General features: G+C 40.8%; 1 protein-coding gene across 2 annotated transcripts; it reads right to left on the bottom strand.

Annotated features, from left to right (window-relative positions):
• Window positions 1–1,203: 1,203 nt before the first annotated feature.
• Window positions 1,204–20,331, bottom strand: LOC124870342 (dipeptidyl peptidase 9-like). 2 transcript variants are annotated; one of them, XM_047368965.1, is made up of 21 exons: window positions 20,177–20,331; window positions 19,202–19,290; window positions 18,889–19,127; window positions 18,212–18,324; window positions 17,123–17,296; window positions 13,695–13,866; window positions 13,177–13,287; window positions 12,965–13,093; window positions 12,804–12,865; window positions 12,587–12,687; window positions 11,669–11,846; window positions 11,398–11,557; window positions 11,235–11,314; window positions 9,489–9,641; window positions 8,850–8,985; window positions 7,022–7,167; window positions 6,786–6,932; window positions 6,518–6,670; window positions 5,039–5,181; window positions 4,304–4,415; window positions 1,204–2,174 (listed from the first exon to the last, which is right to left on the bottom strand). In XM_047368965.1, exons 3-21 carry the CDS (start codon window positions 19,109–19,111, stop codon window positions 2,082–2,084), a joined length of 2,586 nt encoding a protein of 861 aa, XP_047224921.1. In that variant the 5' UTR covers window positions 19,112–19,127; window positions 19,202–19,290; window positions 20,177–20,331; the 3' UTR covers window positions 1,204–2,081. The 2 variants fall into 2 exon arrangements, with proteins under 2 accessions (XP_047224921.1, XP_047224923.1); XM_047368967.1 differs by having other exon boundaries at window positions 13,695–13,863.
• Between the last annotated feature and the right edge of the window lie 280 nt (window positions 20,332–20,611).

Here is a 20,611-nt window from a genome sequence, read left to right as displayed (position 1 = left end):
GCTCAGACAAAATGTAATAAACCCCAAATCCCTCATCTCACACTCAACAGACTCAACATGCTGGTTCATTACAGGACTGCTGGAAACCACTCAAACAAGCAGGCCTTGTCTGATATGTCTGAATGAGAAAGTATCTTCCTCTGCAACAATTTTTGTCCCAACAGATGGGACAAAATTTGAGATGTAAGGCCAAAATGCAAAGCATTGTGATAGAAAACAGTCGGTCAGTCATTTTCAACCACTTCTTCCGTAGTGGGTGGCGGGGAATCTGGTGACTATCTCCAGCAGTCTTTGGGCAGGAGGCGGGGTACACGCTGGACAGGTCGCCAGTCCATCCCAGGGCCACCCAGACACACACAGGACAAACAACCAGGCACACACTCAGTCATACTGAAAGGCAATTTAGAGAGACCAATTAACCTAACAGTCATGTTTTTGGACTGTGGGAGGAAGCCGGAGTACCCGGAGAGAAACCACGGATGCACGGGGAGAACATGCTAACTCCATGCAGAAAGACCCCCGGCCAGGAGTCGGACCCAGGACCTTCTTGATGCAAGGCAACAGTGCCACCAACTGCACCACCATATAGCCCATGATAGAGAACAGAACCCTGCATATCAGCACAAACACTGTCAAACAGTCAAGCAGAGGTGGAGGGGTGAGAATGCAGGTTCGCTTTGCAGTCACAGGTACTGTTCATTGCAGTCATTGAGTCAACAATGAACTCTTCTGTATACCACAATATTTTGTAGGTAAATGTAGGACCATCTGCCCAAAAGCTGCAGCTTGGTCCATCTGCAAGACAATTATCCCAGTTGCAGCAGCAAAATCACAATGCTGAAAACGACCCAGTCAAAGTCCAGATCTCAAATCAATGCCGCGAGCACCCGAAACCCTCGCTGAACAGAAACCATGTAAAAACAAAAAAAAGTGGGTCAACATACCTCCATGACGATGTGACAGACCTAGTTCAAAAACTATTAAATCATGGGGTGCACTTAGTTTTTCCATACAGACTCTGAAGTGTTTTTTTTTGGTCAATCACGATAATGTGGGATGTGTTTTTTTGTAGATTTAAATCATTTTAGAATCAGGTAAAGACCAGCACTAATACAGAACCCTCAAATTCTCTCCTAACCACACTGCTACAAACTCACCAATCTGCAACAGGCGAAATCAGAAGATCAGTCAGAGAGCACGGGATTGATTAACCCATTTATTCATTGTCATGTACAAATTGTATTTTGGTGGTACAAAGCTGCTGTAAGACTCCACTGCTCCCCCTCCTGTTGTCTTTATTGCAGTAAAAAAGAAATACCAGCATGATCAAGAGTCAAGAGGTACTTTGGCAAATATAAATTATGAGAAGGCAAGCAGACATTATTAGCAAAGTAATGTGAGGAGACAACGGTACAAAGGTTACACGAGTAGCTTCCATCAGCCGCCAATACAAAAAAAAGAATACAAATCCATAAAAATATTTTATTCTAAACAACAGTTAAAACAGGTGGACACAGGAAGAGCACTGATCCTCCTCCTTTCTCTGGTATTATTCAGACTGCATGTTCCTTACTCAAAATATGTGTGTGTGAATGTGGGACATATGTATGTGTAGTGTGAGACTTCACGTCAGTAAAAACACATAGATATTATTCAAGGTCTATGTAGAGTGTGACCCTCTCCCTACTGCTGACTCAGGTGGATAAAACAGGTGGAGAAGGGGAACTAACATTTGGCAAAAAACATCTTGGATTTGGAAATGTGGGCGAGCCGTGACTTAGTGTGAAACAAACTGCTGATGCTTTTCCGTGCGTCCTTGTTTTTGTTCCGCTTTCAGACTGTACTAAAAGTTTACTGGCACAGGAGGAGGGTTTATAGCAGGGAGAAAGAGCAAGACAAAGAAAGAAAAAAAAACAGTACGGCTGCAGAGAGAAATTAGAACAGAAATATGGCTGCTGGGTGTCTGACAACAGGGTGACAAACTGGAGAGATTGGCAGAAGAAGGGAACAAATAACAAGGATGGGGGGAAATGTATTGGATAAGAGGGGAGCTAGATTTTATTCTGCCCTACAGTCTCATTTTAGAGGTATTGTTGTAGAAAGTGCAGCAGCATTATCTCATAGTGCTCTCCAGACTCAGGGCAGCGAATACTGTGCCGCTCGTTGGGGTAGACCTGTAATAATAAAGCAGAGCAACCAGAAAACATCAGGGAGATCCATAAACTTAGAAAGTAAACAATGCAATGCTGTATTTGTAGAAAAAAAGTTAATCGTTCCATGAAATTTGGACAGGGAAAATTCAGACACCCATTAGAAATACAGAACTTTTAACAAATGCATATTCTTCTCGATACATCTGAATATCACAGCTAATGTATTTTAGTTGTTGCAATAACAAAGTTAACTTGTGTGTTTTATAGATTCATTCCACTTAGTCATATATTTCAAGAGCTAATTTCAATTAACTTGGATAATTATGGCTTACAGCAAAAGAACCCCCCCTAATTCTCCCAGAAAGTTGGAAAAACAGGATTTTTGAAACAGAAATGGTATTACAGCCATGGTATGGCCTGCAGATTCATGGGGAAGACTGCTCACTTGACAGATAGGCAGCAGTCATTGGGGTGGGGAAGATTAAAAAAAGTTGTTGTTAGAGAAGCTGATTATTCATAGAGTTCTGTATCCAAGGATATTAATGGAAAGTTGAGTGGAAGGAAAAAGCGTGGCAGAAAAAAGTATAAAAGCAACAAGGCTAAATGCAGCCTTGAGAGACTTATGAAACAAAGCTCATTCTAGAGTTTAGGGGGATTGCTGCAGGAGTCAAAGCTTCTAGAGCAACCACAGACAGAACACGGGCTACAACTGTCACATTCCTTGTGTAAAGCTCCTCCTGAACCAAATAACCAGAGAAACTTCTTAACTGGGGCAAGAAGAAAAAGGACTGTGGAACAGTGGTTCAAAGTCATCGTTGGACATCAAAGTAAAGTAATGATTATTTTTCTAATCAATAAATCTGTTGATTTATTTATAAATTATTATTTATGAATCGGTTTTTTCTATTAACTGATAAATAATCAGACAACAAAAAGTGCCTAATTTTTTCAGAATTAGAACAAGGTATACTCCAGATTATTAATTTAGTTGATGATTATTTCAATAATAGATTAATCACAATTAATCAGATTAATTGTTTCAGCTATAAAGCAAAGTTTACATTTCATTTGGAAATCAAGGTCCCAGAGTCTGACGGAAGATTAATGAAGCATCCATGTTGCTTGAAGTCCAATGTGAAGTTTCCAGTTAGTGATGATTTGGGGTGTCATGTCATCTACTGGTTCTGGTCCACTGGGTTTTCTGAAGTCCACAGTCAACGCAGCCACCTACCAGGGTATTTTGGAGCATTTCATGCTTCCTTCTGCTGAGAAGCTGTATAGAGAAATCATGTTCCAGCAGTACTTGGTACCGGCCCACACTGCCAAGGTACCAATGCCGACTGGCCAACAAACAGGCCTTACCTGAAGCCCATAGAGAATCTATGTAGTGTTGTCAAGAGGAAGATGAGAGACACCAGAACCAAAAATGCAGATGAACTGAATGCTGCTATCAAAGCAACCTGGGCTTCCATTACACCTCAGCAGAACCTCAGGCTGATCACCTCCATGCCACGCTGCATTGATGCAGTAATTCATGCAAAAGGAGACTCAACTAAGTATTGAGCAAATACTTAGTGTACTTTTAATAAGCCCACATTTTTGTAATAACATCTTTTCTCATTTGTCTCATGCAGTGTTAATGTCAAACCAAAATGTTTGTGATAGTATTGGTTAGGGGGAAAAGGTATTTAATTAAAACTATAGAAAAATGACAAAAACTCGGGGGAAAATATAGAAAAGAGACGAAGTCTAAGCAGATGGAAATTCTAATCATGTGGAAAAGTAGGACAACAGCCAATAAGATTTGATCTAAGGTTGTTTCCAAATAACAAAAATCTTTTTTTGTATTTCAAAAAAACATTTTAAATGTCATTCCATCTGAGGATAAGCGCTTCACCTAGGTGTGAAAGAATGAGGTAAGATTTCAGATTTTAGTCAAGTAAATTTAGAGATTGAGTCGACAAAACTAGACGAAAACTAAAATCACTACAGAAGACTAAATTGCGACTAAAATTAGATTAACATGTGCTGTCGGAATTAACATTGCTCTGATGTAATATTCGAATTTTCTGAAAAGCTGAAATTTGGGTTTTTATTTGCTGTAAGCCATAATCATCAAAATCAACAGACAAATGCTTCCTGACACCAACCTGGAGCTGGTAGGGCTTTCCAGCTCGGATTATCTGTGACACCAGGAAATTGGTGTGGAAAAAGTGCACATTCTCATCTAAAAAGCCATGGAGGATCAGCAAACGATTGGGCCTGTAAGGAAAAGCAGTACACAGGTAGATTATGATGTGTTACAGAACAGCAGGGTTCTACTCTCACATTCAGAGGATGCTGGGTCCTAACTGGTTCAAACACATGGAGAAAATAGTTCAAATACTTTCCTCTGACTTTAGGATTAGAGGGCAGTGCTCAGACACGCTGTCTGTCAGATCACACTTCTCGAAGTTACAAGCTAAAATTGGCCTAGTTTGTAACTAATATTACAGATTTCCACTTTAGGAGATTTTAATTAACTGGTAAAATCCAGTTAATAATGGAAGACCATAGAACAGCATTACTTCAAGAGTTTTAGCAAATAGAATTAAAATAACTTCAAAATCCTGCAACCAGTTCAAGATGCTAAGTTTCTTCTGGTATATTTCAGCTCCTTTTTACTATGAGATAATCTAGTATACAAATAGTAGTATGAGAAAATGGTAAATGTTCAAACGGTCTTTGCTGTATACATTCTAAAATGAACTTAAGCATGAATCACATTTCAGACGAAGCATGCTGAAGTCAGGAACATGCATGGCATGTATAATATGTATGTAACAAAGTCAGGACAGGCAGAGGCAGTCCGGCCAGCTCTCAGAGCTGAGGATGTTTGTACTGACTCGCTTGGCAGCTTGTCCACGTGCAGAGCCACAGATCCCTCCTCATAGCCCTGCTGGTTGTTCTCAGGCACATCCATGTAGCGCTCCGTGTAGCCCGTGTCATAGGCCATCCATACAGTCACCGGGGCACCAGCCACAGCCAACTGGCAGCAAAAAACAATGTTGGAAGACAGAAGGGAATCTAGCATTGAATTTGCTCCTTTAGCTGAAAAAACAGCTCTAAATCCATAGATACAAACTTTAATTTCAGCTCTAAAAATGGTTGGTTTACAATATAACTCCATGAGGCAATTCTCTAATTCAAGCTAATGATCGATTTACTGTCCAACACTGACACCCTGTGGTTGTAAAGAGGGGCCTTAGTGCCTTGCAAAAGTACACCCCTTTAACATTTGTGTCTTTTTCATGTTACTACCACAAACAACTTACTTCATTTTTTGATTTTATTGCAGTTTGATGTGAAAGGCCAACACAAAGTAGAGGATAACCATGATGTGAAAAGAAATTGATACATGGTTTTAAAAATGTTTTACATGTATTTGTATTTAGACCCATTTACTCTTTACCCCTAAATAAAGTCCAAGCACCATCATGAAGACCAAGGAACACATCAGGCAGGTCAGGGAGAACACTGGGGAGAAGTTTAAAGCCGGGTTACCTTAGAAAACAATCCGTAGCTCTGTTCAATCCATCCACTGATAGGAGGACACAACTGCAAACCTACCAAGACATGGTCTTCAATCTAAACTGACAAAGAAGGTGTAATTCAGCGAATCAGTCAAGGACCCATGGTAACTTTGGAGCAGCTGCAGAGCCACAGCTCAGGTGGAAGAATCTCTTGACATAACAACCATCAGTCATCCAGTTCAGATGTCTGGCCTTTATGGAAGAATGGTAAGATGATTGCAGCATCATGCTGTGGGGAAGCTTTTGTTCTGCAGGGCCAGGGAAGATGGTCTAAACTGATTGGAAGATAAATACAGGACAATCCTAGAGGAAAAGCAGCTGGAGGCCACAAAGGGTCTGAGGCTGGGTGGAGGTTCAGTTTCCAACAGGACAATGACCCTAAACATACAGCCAGAGCTAAAACAGATGGTTTTGATCAAAGCATGTTCACGTATTAGTATTGCCTGGTCAAAGTCCAGACCCAAATCATAACATTGGACTTTTCAGATTAATTTTTGTTGGAAAATAAGGAATCGATGCATCATTTTCCACACACTTTCCAATATTCAATACATTGTATTGGTCTATAATCTAAAATCACAATAAATACACTGAAATTTGTGGTTGTAACATGAAAAAATGCAAAGAATTTCAGTGGGTATGAATATTGAAACTTTGTTTTCTTAATTAGCATTGAGAAACAGCGTATTACTGCGTTATACTTGTTTTCTTCTTTTTTAAATAAAAGAGACGGCAGATGGAGGCTGACTACTTTAGTTCTAAAATCAAAAAGGAGGAACACGATCCAATAACCTTGAAGATGTTGGGTCGCTGGATGAGGCCCATGAGAGACAGGAAACCACCATAGGACCAGCCATGAATGGCAACACGACTCAGGTCCACAAAGTTAAACTTCTCAGCCACGTACTGCAGACCCTCCACCTGGTCCTCTATCTCCACCTGACCCTGCACATGTTAAGTAGAGTCATTTATTGGCATCTGTTTTCAGTTCACCAACTAAAATCCAACTTCTGTATTTATACATTTTAAATTTGGTTTAGTTTTTAGTATTTCAAGCTACCATTTTGTTTTTCAGTGCACCCTCAAATTCAAGCCCCCTCTGACAGGAACCTCTGCCATCAATGACGACCACAGCATAGCCAAGGGATGCCAGCGTGTTGAGACGGAGGTACTTCATCCCCTTGAAAGAGTTGTTAACCAGCTGTACCTGAACACACACATTCCTCAAAATATTTCACCTTTTTCTTTGTTAGTTTGTTACTTTGACATGATCGCAGTCAGACTGCATCAACCAACCTGAGGGCCACCATAAACGAACAGAACCGTTGGGTGTTTCCTCCCGGGCTGCAGGTTGTGAGGCTTGTACACCATTCCATACAGCTGGAAGCCTGACTCTCCTGGAAAGTCAAAAATCTCTGGTGGGTTGTAATCTCCGGGGCAACCTGGAAAAGATGTCAACACACGCAGGATCAGGGTAAACGTGCTGAAACTGTGGATCAAATCCAGTTTGTTGTAACATAACAAATATCAGCAGTTTAAAGGAAAAATGGCAAATGTTCTTTGCATTTTAAGTCCAACACCGAATCAGAAGTCATTCAAATCTTTCTGTTGTACAATTCCTCCACTTCAAAACCAAAATGGATCGGCATCAGGGACAAACCATTCTGATTAGGACATTCCTAATGACAGCTTTATTTCTTTTACCTTTAAAACCTCACAGACTAACAGACATGTCTGGTTTGCATGTGGGAATAGAGTTGCTGTTCATCATCTGTAACAACAGATGCTTGAAAGTTGCTGAATGGGTTTTGTTAGCTTTAGGTATGCTTAGGGATGGGTACCTTTCACATTTGAACCGATATGATACTGATGTCCGGACCTAGGAATCGATACCGGTACTCAACAGTACCAGTTTTTGGTACTTTTGTGTGTGTTTATGTGGTAATAAATGTTAATTCATTTAATAATAAAATCTAAACATTTTTCAATGGAGGATGGAGTAAAAATAAATTAAGGGTATACTATTTTACAAATGGAAGTATCACAAACTACAAGTGAAAGTTAAGCAAACTTCTTTGCTGTGAGCTACATTCACTGTTTCTCTTCGATCCTTGTGCAGTGCTTTTTCAAGATAACCAACATGTCAACGTTCACGGCCAAGAGCCGAGCCCGCTCCACACTGACTGTGTCCACTGCTGTGGAGAAAACTCGCTCTGAAGGAGTGGAAGAGGCTTGAATGGCCTTCAGAGAGCTCCTAACGTGAGAAAATGTTAAGAGTAGTGAGAAGGACTTTTAGTGAGTCTAAGAGTCTAGTCGAGCCTAAGTCTTAAGCAGGCAAGATGGAGGAAAGATGGAGACAAAGGAGATGACCAGCATGGCAAGTAAAGATAATAATAAGCAAAAAAAATAATGAGCTGTAAATAAGCTACGTTTAACATTTTGATGCTGTGTGACAATTACTTTAATTTTGCTAAGTTTTATCATCATGATTAACACATTTCTGAAACCAGTTTACATTCCATCAGCGGTTAATTTCTCTCCATTGATTATCAGGAGCGCATTTATTTTTCCTTGTTTCTTTTAACAACCAATCACAGCTCTTACAAGACAGCGTCACACGTAGCAACAGGGTCAACCACACCTCCTCACTAAGATAGGAATTTCTGTTCTCTCCTCGCTCAGAGTCGCTCTCAGCAGCGAACTGAATCACTCTTAAGCTGAGACTCCTTGGCAAGAATTTTTAAGCTAAATGCAAGCTCTCTGAGAGGACTCTGAGAATCTTTGTGAATACGGGCCCTGATCCCTCTTTTGCCAGCACCACAAGAGGGGATGCACTAAGCTGAGGACTGTTGGAAAGCTCAGCTAGATCTGCAGCTTGTTCTTGGCCTTTTCAGCCAATGAAGGTGCACTGATTCGAGTTGTGCGTGCAACGGTGTGTTCATATGCAGCATGGAAAATCACCCACTCTTCCACTCCCTCAGTGTCACAATGATGCATTCAGGTACTGAAACATGGTACCATTTGATTTAACATGAATTGGTACTTAGTCCCGACGGAATTCGATCAGTATCTATAAAAGTACTGAATTCGGTAAACATCCTTAGGTATGCTGCTGTTCACTTACCTGGTGGCTCCATCAAGCTGGCCCAGAACTCTGGAACCACTCGCAGGGGGTCATCTTCTGAGCTGGTCAGCTTGTATAAGTGAACACACGGAGGCGTGCTCACGTTACTGTAGTGGCTCACAAAAAAGTCATAGTTCTGATGGGTGAGAGAGAAGTGACAGAGGCAGCGACATCAGTGATAAGAGCAGTAGTCAGTCTGCAGGTGATCAATAGAAGCACCGAGAGGGAAAAACCTGAATGATGAACAGATTCTGCACCTCTCACTGTACTCCTAATTATTTATTCTACAGTGTGCATTTAGCAACTTTGGACAGGAAATGTGGATTTTTGTTTTAGTTAAAACTATTGCACATATTTGTGCAGTATTAACATTAAACCAAAATCTGCATCAGCTGACTTGTTTTTCCATGTTAGGAGAAGTCAAACTTGATCTCAACGATGGATCTATAAAAATAAAAACCCTGATGCAGAGCTACATCAACTCTGCTGCTTCATTGCTACTGCTGCCAAAGAACCAAACCAATAGAAACATCTGCTGAAGTGAGTAGAATAAATGGACCTATTAATTAGACTAGAAGCTAGACCAGTGTCATTAGCAAAGACAGATAAATGCAGATAAAGACGGAGATGAATGAGTACCTGACTAACGGAGCAGCTGTGAGAGAATCCAGGCTTTGTTAGTCTGACCACGTCTCCTGGTGACTCATAGCTGACCACATACAGGTGGTGCTCCAAAGGCGTGTCCCTGGTGCCCTGGAAATATACCAGCTTGGTTCCCTCATTCACCCAGATCTAACAAGAGAATAATGAGGGAAGGGTTAGAGCACCTGGAAAAACCTGGAAACTATAGACTATAAAGGGAATGATGAGACACTCAACTGGAGCCACCGAGACATCCTTCTCATAAGTGAATATGACATTATTTAGAAAAACCACATAAATATTAACATTATAACCACATGATGGTGAGAATAATGAATGAAACTTTTTTAGTTCCAAGACGTTTCAATCAAGGCAGGATCCCCTGTGTAGTCTGTTTGAGTTTAATAATAAAGTGAATGAAGTCACATAATAAATGAGCAACAATAGACAAAGTTTCATTTCATCGAGCTTTGGGAGAGAGCAGCAGGAATATTTATCACGACAAAGATCTGCTGAAAAGAAGCAAGCAAAATGGAGTCAGCTGAAAAATCTCCAAGGAAGAATAGCAACCATCTCCTGATCTCAGTTAGTTATATCTTGCAGCTTTGGAACACGTGTTTATCACAAAATCTACAGTCAACAACCTCCTGACAGCCCCTCTGCTGGATGCAACGTGTAGGATCATTATGGAAGATAACACTTCAATCACTGAATAAAGTTCATGGTCAAGTCGATAACTACAAGTTCCAAAACAATTCGGAATCATCAGCCTTCCGCCACCGTGCCTGAAAGTTGGTATGAGGAGTTTGTGCCATTTGGTTTTTGGTAGACATGGCACTAAACTGTAGTCAGACAGGTCTGTTTTGGGTTTTTACATCAAAATAACTTTAAATAAAGAATACTCATGGTTTCATCAAAAGTAAGTTTACATTTCAAAGCCCTGAAATTATTGTAGCAGTTTTCCTGGCAACCCTACAAAACAAGCCAGCGTCTTTCAGTCATGAACTTACACTTGTGGACAAAATTGTTGGAAAAGCAATGTCTGACTTTCATTTGTTCATTTTCATAGAACATTTATTCATTATTACCTTTGTCAGATTCAAGTTATTTCTGTGACCATTGTGGGTTTTTCTTTCATTAACCGAGGGGTACCAACAATTTTGTCCACGTGTGTAATTCCACAGGCTGAGGCCTGTCAGGTTTCAGTTGACTTTGGTGTTGTGGTGATTAGCACTGTACAGTGTGACATCGAGGGAAATTTTCCCTGAAAACCCACTGTTGGATCGTCAGCTCTATTGTATGTTTTCCAGGCAGAATATTTCTCGTGTATAATGAAGGCTTTATAGCCCTTCTTAGGTAAGTGGCCAGAATCAGCTGCTTTTCTCAAGTCATTGCTGATGTCTTTCCACCATCGCACTGTATTAGCTCACTACTTGATTAATACTTGATCAGTGATTAATGTGTCTGGTTGCTACTCCCCTTTATTAAAGTGGATACAGTGTGGGTGGACATGGCATTTTATGAACCGCTATGGGAAGGTGCACATGTGTTGTTGTTTATCTGAAGTTTTATTTATAGAATTATAAAACATGGTATAGACAGGATGTATTTTATTATATGTCAAAATCAGGAAGTCAACCGCACAGAGGTACAGCGCTGCGTTGGGAACTACACAAAAGGTTCCCTAATGCACTGTAAAACATGCTTATCTTTCAAATGGGTGACAGTTTATCCTCGTCTTACCTTTGAACCATGTCTTGCCAGTACTTCCCATTCCCCGCTGGTCAGTGTAACCTCCTCCTTGATTGCACATTTAAAGTTTCCTGGAAAAAATGTTTCTATCTTGACATAATGGAACAGCCTTTATTAATTTTAAGCGAGGCAGAAACATGCCATGTTCTCTTACCCTCTACATGATGGTACTGCTCTGTCCAGCGGTAGCAGCCTGGCTGTAACAGGGATGTGATTTTATAGAGGTGGCTGAAGCCTGTTTTAGACTCATTTACCCAAATGAAGGTAAACTCATCTTCTGTGCTTTGAATAAAGGGATAGAAGATATCATGAACCTGCGAAAATAAAAATGCAGTCAGGCATAATTAAAGATGAAAACAAACAATAAACACTGCTAAATATTCATCTTATTTGTCTTAAAGAACACCACAGAACAATGTTTTTACATTTATCCAGACGTCAGTGGTCTCTTCATAGATTATGTATGGCTGTGTGCAACTGGGCACAGCCTCCAGACACTCCTGCCTCAGTGCCGAGTCTTCTGTGACGGGGATGAAGAGGGCTGGAGGCAGCAGAACAAGCTGCAGTTTCCTCTGGCTGCGATCCAACAGCACTGCCCAACCACTGGGAGGAAACACGGAACACATGCACAAATTCGAGGAATTTTACTGGACTCATTATGATAGAACAACATAAAGTAGTTCATTAATGTGAAGTGAAAGAAAAATGATACATGGTTTTTACAATTTTACAAACAAAAATCAGAGAAGTAAAAGATTTATATTCAACCCCTCTGAGTCAAAACCTTGTAGAACCACCATTCTCTGCAGTAACAGCTGCAAGTCTTTTGGGGTGTGTCTCTACTAATCTGGACTTTGATTAGGCCACTTGTAAAATATACATGTAATGATTATTAATGATTCTGCTGATGCTCCGGCTGTCAGAGGGCCATGTTCTACTAGAAGGTGAACCTTCACCCCAATCTTAGGTCCTGTAGCCTCTAACAGGTTTATTCTAGACCTGTCTGCTGTGTTCCTTGGTCTTCATGATGCTGTTTGTTCACTAATGTTTTCTATTAAACTACTGAGGTCTTCACAGAATAGGTGGGCTCTGTTTTCCAGTTAGGTGCCTTTTGATGGCAATGACGGTGTTTAGATGTACTGGATTATATTCCCAAATAAAATACATTGAAGCGCATGAAGTTAAAATGAAGAAATGTTCACGAAGAATGAATAGCTATGCAAAGCACATTAAATTGGAACATTAGATGTCACACATAGGCACTTTATTTCCTCTCTTGGCACATTTTACGAAAACACATAATAAAGAAATCATCACACCAAAACGTATTCAAGGACACTTACTATTTTCCATCTAGCGTCCATCCTGCTCTGGCAATGTATTCTGTTCCAGGAAACAAAACGCTAAATGGGACGGCCAGCTCTTTATCTTGTGTGCTAACAATCTGCACACACATACACACACACACACACACACACAGATGGACAAACGCGCGCACGTTAGTAAAATAAAATAGTCTGTCTAAGGAACTGGAATATGAACAGATGAAAAATGACCTACTTTTCCTTGATGGTCTGTCCTGATCTCTGCCAGTTTAAGTGTAGTCTGGGGATTTTTGCTACCTACATGTTGGACAGATGAAGTCTTTAACATTTGCACATTAAGTTAAATGACATGAAGTAAAAAAAATATATAAAATACACAGAAAAAGCAGAACTGACCTGTGCGAGGATATCGATACGCATCTGCTTTCCTCTCCTCCAGTGCTGGAGATGGAACGTGAATAATCTCTACTTCTGTCTCATCCACCTCCTCATATAGAAGGTGCAACGTTTTACCTCCATCTGGATCTGAAGGAAGAAACAGTAAGAAACCATCAGGAAGAGTACATAAAAAAGCTTCCTGCACAGACAGTTTGCAGCTCAGTGCTGACCTTCTGCTGCTGAGGAACTCCACCAGTAACCAGTAAAACGGTCAAACTCCTCCTGGATGACAAAGGTTGCTACACCTGCAGACTTGGGGTCCTCTTTGACATTGTCTAAACCTGGAGAAAAAGGGATTACAAACAGGTACATATCCAGGTAGCATTAGTGTTCAGTTTTAACAGCTATGTTGAAAATCAACTTTTAATTTGAAGGTCTTATGTGACTTCATTAGGTAGATTCACATTTCCTGACCTTTTTTATTGCGATTTAATTTATTTATTTGATCCAACATAACCCAAAAAGTAGTCACAGTGTGGAAAATATTTCCACCTTTATTCCTTAAAAGGGAATAAACAGGGACCATAGCAGGTGAATGTTGTTAACCATGGTCGGAACTAAGATTACAACCAAAATGATGGGACAGAGTGTGTCTGATTTTCTTTTAACACCATGATTGTAAAAAAATGTGGAAATTTGAAATGAAACCAAGATAATTTCTTGCAGATTAGGCATAAACTTCACAAACCTTTATGACAGTATGTCAGCCTCCGTTCCTCGCCTGTCTTAATGTTGGCTATCCACAGGTCGTTGTTGTTAATGAAGGCTATAAAATCAGGGTGTCCGGGACAGATGGTGGGGTCCATCCTGGTGCCGGAGCACTGGGTCTTTATCTCCACAGGTTTGACAGGGGCAGACTGCTGGAACAAACAACCAGTCTTAGTCAAAGGCCTGTTCACATTAGATTACATTTTAAGACTGTTAATACACAATGGTGAACTAATAAGTTAGCAAACTGTTGTTAATCCCATCTGAAGCCCCAATGACTCCCACCCCAGAACCATGCAGCAGACACACAGAACTGATGCAACTTATAAATTCAATTAAATTCAATTCAAAAATACTTTATTAATCCCAAAGGGAAATTAAATGTTGTTGTAGCTCATTATGAAGGTTTCCTCAAAGAGCCGTTGTAGATGCTGATGGCTGTGGGCAGGAAGGATCTCCTGTAGCGCTCCGTCTTACAGCAGATTTGAAGAAGCCTCTGACTGAAGACTCTGTTGTTGTAGGACAGTCTCATGAAGAGGATGCTCAGGGTTCTCCATAATGTTCTTCATTTTATGAAGAATCCGTCTTTGCACAATGATCTCCAGAGGTTCCAGAGGAGTCCCCAGAACAGAGCCAGTCTTCTTTATCAGCTTGTTGAGCTTTTTTAAGTCCCTGGCTCTGATGCTGCTTCCCCAGCAGATGATGGCAGAAGAGATCACACTCTCCACAACAGACTTATGGAAGATATGCAGCATCTTGCTGCAAACACCAAAGGACCTAAGCTTCCTCAGAAGTACAGTCTGCTCTGTCCCTTCTTGTAGATGGCTTCACAGTTGCATCTCCACTCTAGTCTGTTGTCCAGGTGAACACCGAGGTATTTATACTCCTCCACCACCTCCACTTCTTCTCCCATGATAGAAATAGTTTTTGACCTATTCCTGTTTCTCTTAAAATCTACAAGCATCTCCTTTGTTTTAGTCACGTTCAAAATGAGATGATTGTTTCCACACCATGCCACAAAGCAGTCCACCACCTTCCTGTTCTCAGCTTCTTGTCCATCTCTGATCCACCCCACGACTGCAGAATCATCCGAGTATTTCTGCAGATGACAGGAGTCTGTCTTGTACTGGAAGTCTGAGGTGTACAGAGTGAAAAGGAATGATGGCATCTTCAACTCCAACTCCACAGTGATAAGCAAACTGAAGGGGGTCCTGATGGTTTACTGTTTGCTTACTCAGGTGGACCAACAGGAGTCTCTCTAGGACCTTCATGATGTGGGATGTTAGGGTAACAGGTCTATAGTCATTGAGGACTGATGGGTGAGTTTTCTTTGGTACCGGAACAAGACTGGAGGTCTTCCACAACTCCAGAACCTTCTTCTGGGCCAGGCTAAAGTTGAAGAGGTGCTGCAGAATCCCACAGAGCTGCTCTGCACAGGCCTTCAGGACTCTAGGGCTGACATGATCTGGACCTGGAGCCTTATTCCGCTTCAGTCTCTCCAGTTGTCTCTTCACTTGACTTCTTGAGACACACAGGTGGAAGGGGAAGCAAAGGAAGCATCAGCATCTTCTGATATGGTTGAAGGCAAACTTGTAGAAGCAGAAGGGTCTAGGGCTGAGGTGGAAGATAAAACATTTGAAGTGTTACTGGACAGCTGTGGGTCCTGTGGGTCAAAGGAAGGTGGAATGTCTGTTTGGCTGTGAGCAGGAGAGGAGGATGCGAAGCTTGTTTCTGAACTGAACCTATTGAAGAATGTGTTCAGTTCATTGGCTCTGTCCAGACCTCCATCGGTCTGATCATCCTTCTGCTTGAAGCCTGTGATCTTCTTCATCCCTGTCCACACATCTCTGATATTGTTTTGCTGGAGCTTGCTCTCCAGTTTGTACACCTCCTTGCTGTCTCTTATCTTGACTTTAAGTTGCTTCTGTATACTCCTCAATAATTCTCTGTCTCCCTCTCTGAAGGCTCTTTTTTTCTTGTTAAGCAGGTCCTTCAGGTCACTGGTGATCCAAGGTTTGTTATTAGGGAAGCATCTCACGGTTCTGGTGGGGATGATGTTATCCACGCAGAAGTTTATATAGTCGGTTACGCACTCAGTCATGGCATTGATGTCCTCTCCATGTGGCTGGCACAGTGCGTCCCAGTCTGTAGCCTCAAAGCAACCTTGCAGAGCTTCTTCAGCTTCCTGTTACCATTTTCTCACAGTCCTCTTTATTACAGGTTGTCTCTGAACAAGGGGCTTATATTTCAAGCAGAGAAAAACAAGATTGTGATCTGATTTGCCTAGAGGAGGTCTTGCTGTAGAGATGTATAAGTCCTTGACATTTGCATAAACAACCTCACTAAAGCTATAGAATGCACAGAGGCTTTTCAAGGCTACAACAGTTCACCTCGTAGGAACTATAAAACTACCTTAATAAGTTGTGCATACATATTAACAAACCGTTCTACTTGATGCTTGTTCTAAATACAAACCAGTGAAGTATAACTTGGACTCAAACACCAGCTTTTATTGACTGGCAAGGCAAATGATTTAAAGATCCCATATTTTTATAAAATTGGTCCGAATAATTCCCATCAAAAAAACACACAAACACAGATGTACCTCTGGAACTTTCTTACACTTTGTCATGTTTCTAGGGATGGGTACCTTTCACATTTGAACTGATACAGTACTGATGCCCGGTACCTGGGAATTGATACTGGTACTCAACGGTACCAGTTTTCGGTACCTTTTTGTGTTTATGTGATTATAAATTTTAATTTGTTTAATAATAAAATGTCAAAAATGTTGAACAAATAATACAAATACTGCAGCGAGCGTAATCTGCACCGCATTTTGAAAAGTGGAGCCATACTTTCAAACGCTTTCTATCAGCCATGCTTTGTTGACGGTACCAGCGGCTACTGACGTCATTACGTTTCTGTGCGTGCAATGCTGTGTTCATGTCTGGCATGGAAAATCGCCCACTCCTCCACTCCTTCAGTGTCACAATGATGTATTTAGGTACCAAAAATGGTACCATTTGATTTAACGTGAATCGGTACTCGGTAGTACCGAGGAAATTCGGTCGGTACCTATAAAAGTACCGAATTCGGTACCCATCCCTACAGGTTACAAACCCAAACATTTCTTTGGAATTTTCTGTGACAGTTCAACACTAAGCAGTGCAGAAATGTAAAGCTGTGTCCTGCTTTGTGTTGGTCTTTTAAAATCCCAATAAATACTCTGAGGTTTGTGGCTGTATGTGATAACGTGAAAAGGCTTAAGATGAAATAATACTTTTGCACTGCAGTCATCACACTGTTCATTTGTGTAAAATCCACCATGCTCAAATTCAGTCTGCTTTCAGGGTTTCAGGATCGCATAGATGAGGGGAAAATTAACTGAACAAAAGATGTACTCACGATGAAGCCATTACTGCCACCATCTTGACAGTAGAAGAGACTATTACTGGCCTGAAAGAGAAACAGGCCCGTCTTATCGTGGTAGTCGTAGGACGTGATACCAAACGCTCCCAAACGTTTACGTTCTCTGAGCAGCTCCTCTTCTCTCGAGTAAGCCCCCTGGTGCGGTGTTGCCTAGGAGACACAACAGGAAAGCAAATGTTACCTCCTTAATTCATTACTGAATTGTTTGCTTCTTACATAAACATCAGCTGTCATTAACTAAGCCTCCAAAGACCATGACTGCTTAATATTGCTATTATATAAACAAGACGAGAAATTAGGAAAGAGAAAGACCACATGATGGTCATCTGAGGTACCATCATGACCTACAACGTCTATTAGAAATGCAAAAGCACCTTCTGAAACCACAGCAATGATTAGCAGTGGTATAAACTTCAGAGATGAAGTCCCAGCACGGAAGAAGATATGTGCCTCATGAAGACACGACAAAGAAAAACTGAACTATGTTATTATCATCTGAGCCCTCAAATATGAAGGAGGAAAGCTACATGGTTTCTGAGGTGGGGGGGGAGGGGGGGGGCATACATATATAGCATGTATAGTCAAATGGCATACAAAAATATTTTTCAAAGGTCTTTGTCAGGATATATTTTGTGTATTATTTATTATCAATTTCTACTGTTTATAAATAAAAGTAAAAATCTGTCACATTGTAATGGATACAAAATATCTTTATTTTATTTTATCATGTTTATCTATTTTCATAAAATCATGTTTAACTGATGGATATTTTGTGTTTTTATTTTACCACATGCTGGATTTATGTTTGGAAGCAAGTTTCATAAGAATATTAATGTACTGTATATTTTTACCTGGTTTTTCAAAAGATATTTTTCTGTACCTTGTGCATTTCTCTGCTGCTCCAAGACAACAACCGTACCTACTTAATCACTAATTAATTACTACTGTACTGGTTCTATTTAAGAGTGGTATTAGCCCAGTTCCTCTGAAAATCAGATGCAATGCAAAACTAAGACTTTATACAATATGTAATGATGAGACTGTTCAGTCCCATGGGAAATTAACCTGGAAGTGATCCAACATCTGCTTCCAAGACAAAACTAAGAGGGCCTCCTTCCGGACTTTCTTGGGGATTTCTGAGTAGAGTAATGAGTTCTCTCTGCTTCCGTATGGCATTCCTGTAAGAAACAGCAGAAAAGCCTCAACAATCACATGCATGTTTTTTACTGAAGTCAAAATATGAAATTCAACACAGTGGTTGTTTTGCATGCCATATTGTGATACTGTGAACAGAAAAACAAAGCCAAGGTCAAATATGAGGAAAAACATGGAAGCAAAATTTAAAAAAAAAACAGACAAAGCTCAACAAGCTGATAAAGAAGGCTGGCTATGTTCTGGGGACTCCTCTGGAACCTCTGGAGATCATTGTGCAAAGATGGATTCTTCATAAAATGAAGAACATTATGAAGAACCCTGAGCATCCTCTTCATCAGACTGTCCTACAACAACAGAGTGTCTTCAGTCAGAGGCTTCTTCAGATCTGCTGTAAGACGGAGCGCTACAGGAGATCCTTCCTGCCCACAGCCATCAGCATCTACAACGGCTCTTTGAGGAAACCTTCATATGAGCTATAACAACATTTAATTTCCCTTTGGGATTAATAAAGTATTTTTGAATTGAATTGAATTTCAAAGCCAATAATAAGCAGTTAATATGCTTACATTAACTCTGAATAAACTTACCAAGGTAGTACAACCGGTGGGAGTGGGGCCCATTCTCTTCTTTCTTCTGCACAAACTGGAAGTCATGGGGGGCCTTGTTGGCGATCATACCTGAGTATTTCCTGCTACAGTGGATGATGTCACGAAGGCCCTCCCAAGAGTGCTTCTCCACAAAGAACTGAGATGGCACATCGTCCATCTCCACCACCTCTGTGCTGTCCCACAGGCCGTCAACAGCCATCATGCTAACAGTCCAACAACTGCATCAAGGAAGTAATAAATGTTAGGCAAACCAAACCACACAGAATACTGAGAAGATTCTCAAATATTCTACCTTTTCCAGATGCCCGCTTTTTTGTCAAAGTGTCACCTTCTTTTCTTTATGCATTCACCGACCAGCACGTCAGATCCCAAATATGTAACCTATTAAAAAGCCGATAGTTAATAGTGTAATTTTTTATAATGCATACAAATCTAAATGTTATAGGGAGAAAACAGTGTTTTCTTGTATTGACAGCACAGAACAAGTAGTCTATGCAGATCTGACTTAGATCAGCATGACGCACACGGCTATGCGGGAAAACAGGCTCCAAACCACTAAAGCTCCCGTCTTACCCTGCTGCTTTGATAATTACTGTTGACTGCAATAAAACCTCCCATTTCCTAACATTGAGTTCACAGTGGAGAAAATCTGAACTGATATGTTGGCAAAGTAAGAGTCCACAACAAGTGATCTGGCGAAAAACATTTGATTCCAAATTTGAGAGAACGAACAGTAACGTGTTTGTTTTTAAGAAGTCTTAATATGTAGGTTTCGACATTGAGTTTCTAACGCTGCTAACAATTCCACACACTTTTGAAATACAAAACATTTTATATGTCAGAGATCAATTTATTCTGTCTTATACGAGATAACACCTGGGATTCATGTTTAGGAAACCCGGGTGAAACAGAACCATACCGGGGAGTGTTAACAGTTTGTTAGCTAGCCTACAATGGAGCTTTGTTCTCATATTGCAACTCTTCAGTAACACCGGCAACACTTAGCTGGATGTTCGTTTTTTAACAGAACCGATATGACCTTTCACAGTAACTGCTGAAAGCTAGAACTATTAGAAACTGTAATGAAACAGCATTGTTCTTCCTTCGCTGCATTTTGACAGGACTCTCCTTCTCTGTCACTTTCGATCTCAAGCTAACAAGCTAGCTCCCGAAGCTGGTAGCGGCTAAGTAGCGGCGGCGCATTCTGTGAAACCGGATTCCAGACAAGCCTCAATTAGGTACAGGCTCAGATGAACCAAGTACGTACCAGTTTGGCTACAACTTCTTAAACCAGCTGTTATGCGTTATTAGCTTAGTGTCAAACAGGTTTCGCGACTGATGAAGGTTGAATCCATGGCCGAAACAGCCACACAAGATGCAGTTGGCTCACAGATAGGTAAGGGGAGGAACGTTGCTCCAGATCGCGAGTTCGCGTCGGTACTTTTTCCCCGGCGCACCCCTCAAGTTATTCCCTATTGGACCTAGCTTTTATTTTCCAGTCGGCCTGAGGGATGTTGACCGTTTACAGCTGAAGAGGAAATGTTTATAAAGTTTTAGGGCAAATCTTCCTGGAACGGATTTTACAGAGATTAGCCGATTAAAAACTGAGTGGACAAAATGCACAGCGTCGGTCTTCATACTGGGAAACTATGCCGCAATGGCAGCTTTTTACCTCTGTAGACTGGCGTTATAACAGCTCTCT

This window comes from Girardinichthys multiradiatus, chromosome 6 (genome assembly GCF_021462225.1).
Source record: "Girardinichthys multiradiatus isolate DD_20200921_A chromosome 6, DD_fGirMul_XY1, whole genome shotgun sequence".
Taxonomy (NCBI): Eukaryota; Metazoa; Chordata; class Actinopteri; order Cyprinodontiformes; family Goodeidae; genus Girardinichthys; species Girardinichthys multiradiatus.
Note: the sequence above shows the minus strand (reverse complement) of the source record. Positions and strands in the feature narration are given on the sequence as shown.

Bases quoted from the DNA above. Each gene is read 5' to 3' on its own strand.
- LOC124870342 (XM_047368965.1), bottom strand. From the start codon at position 19,111: ATGATGGCTGTTGACGGCCTGTGGGACAGCACAGAGGTGGTGGAGATG. The intron at 11,558-11,668 runs GTAAAAACATTG...TTATTTTCGCAG, and splicing joins CCACTGACGTCTGGATAAAT to GTTCATGATATCTTCTATCC. The intron at 6,671-6,785 runs GTAGCTTGAAAT...TAACATGTGCAG, and splicing joins GTGCACTGAAAAACAAAATG to GGTCAGGTGGAGATAGAGGA.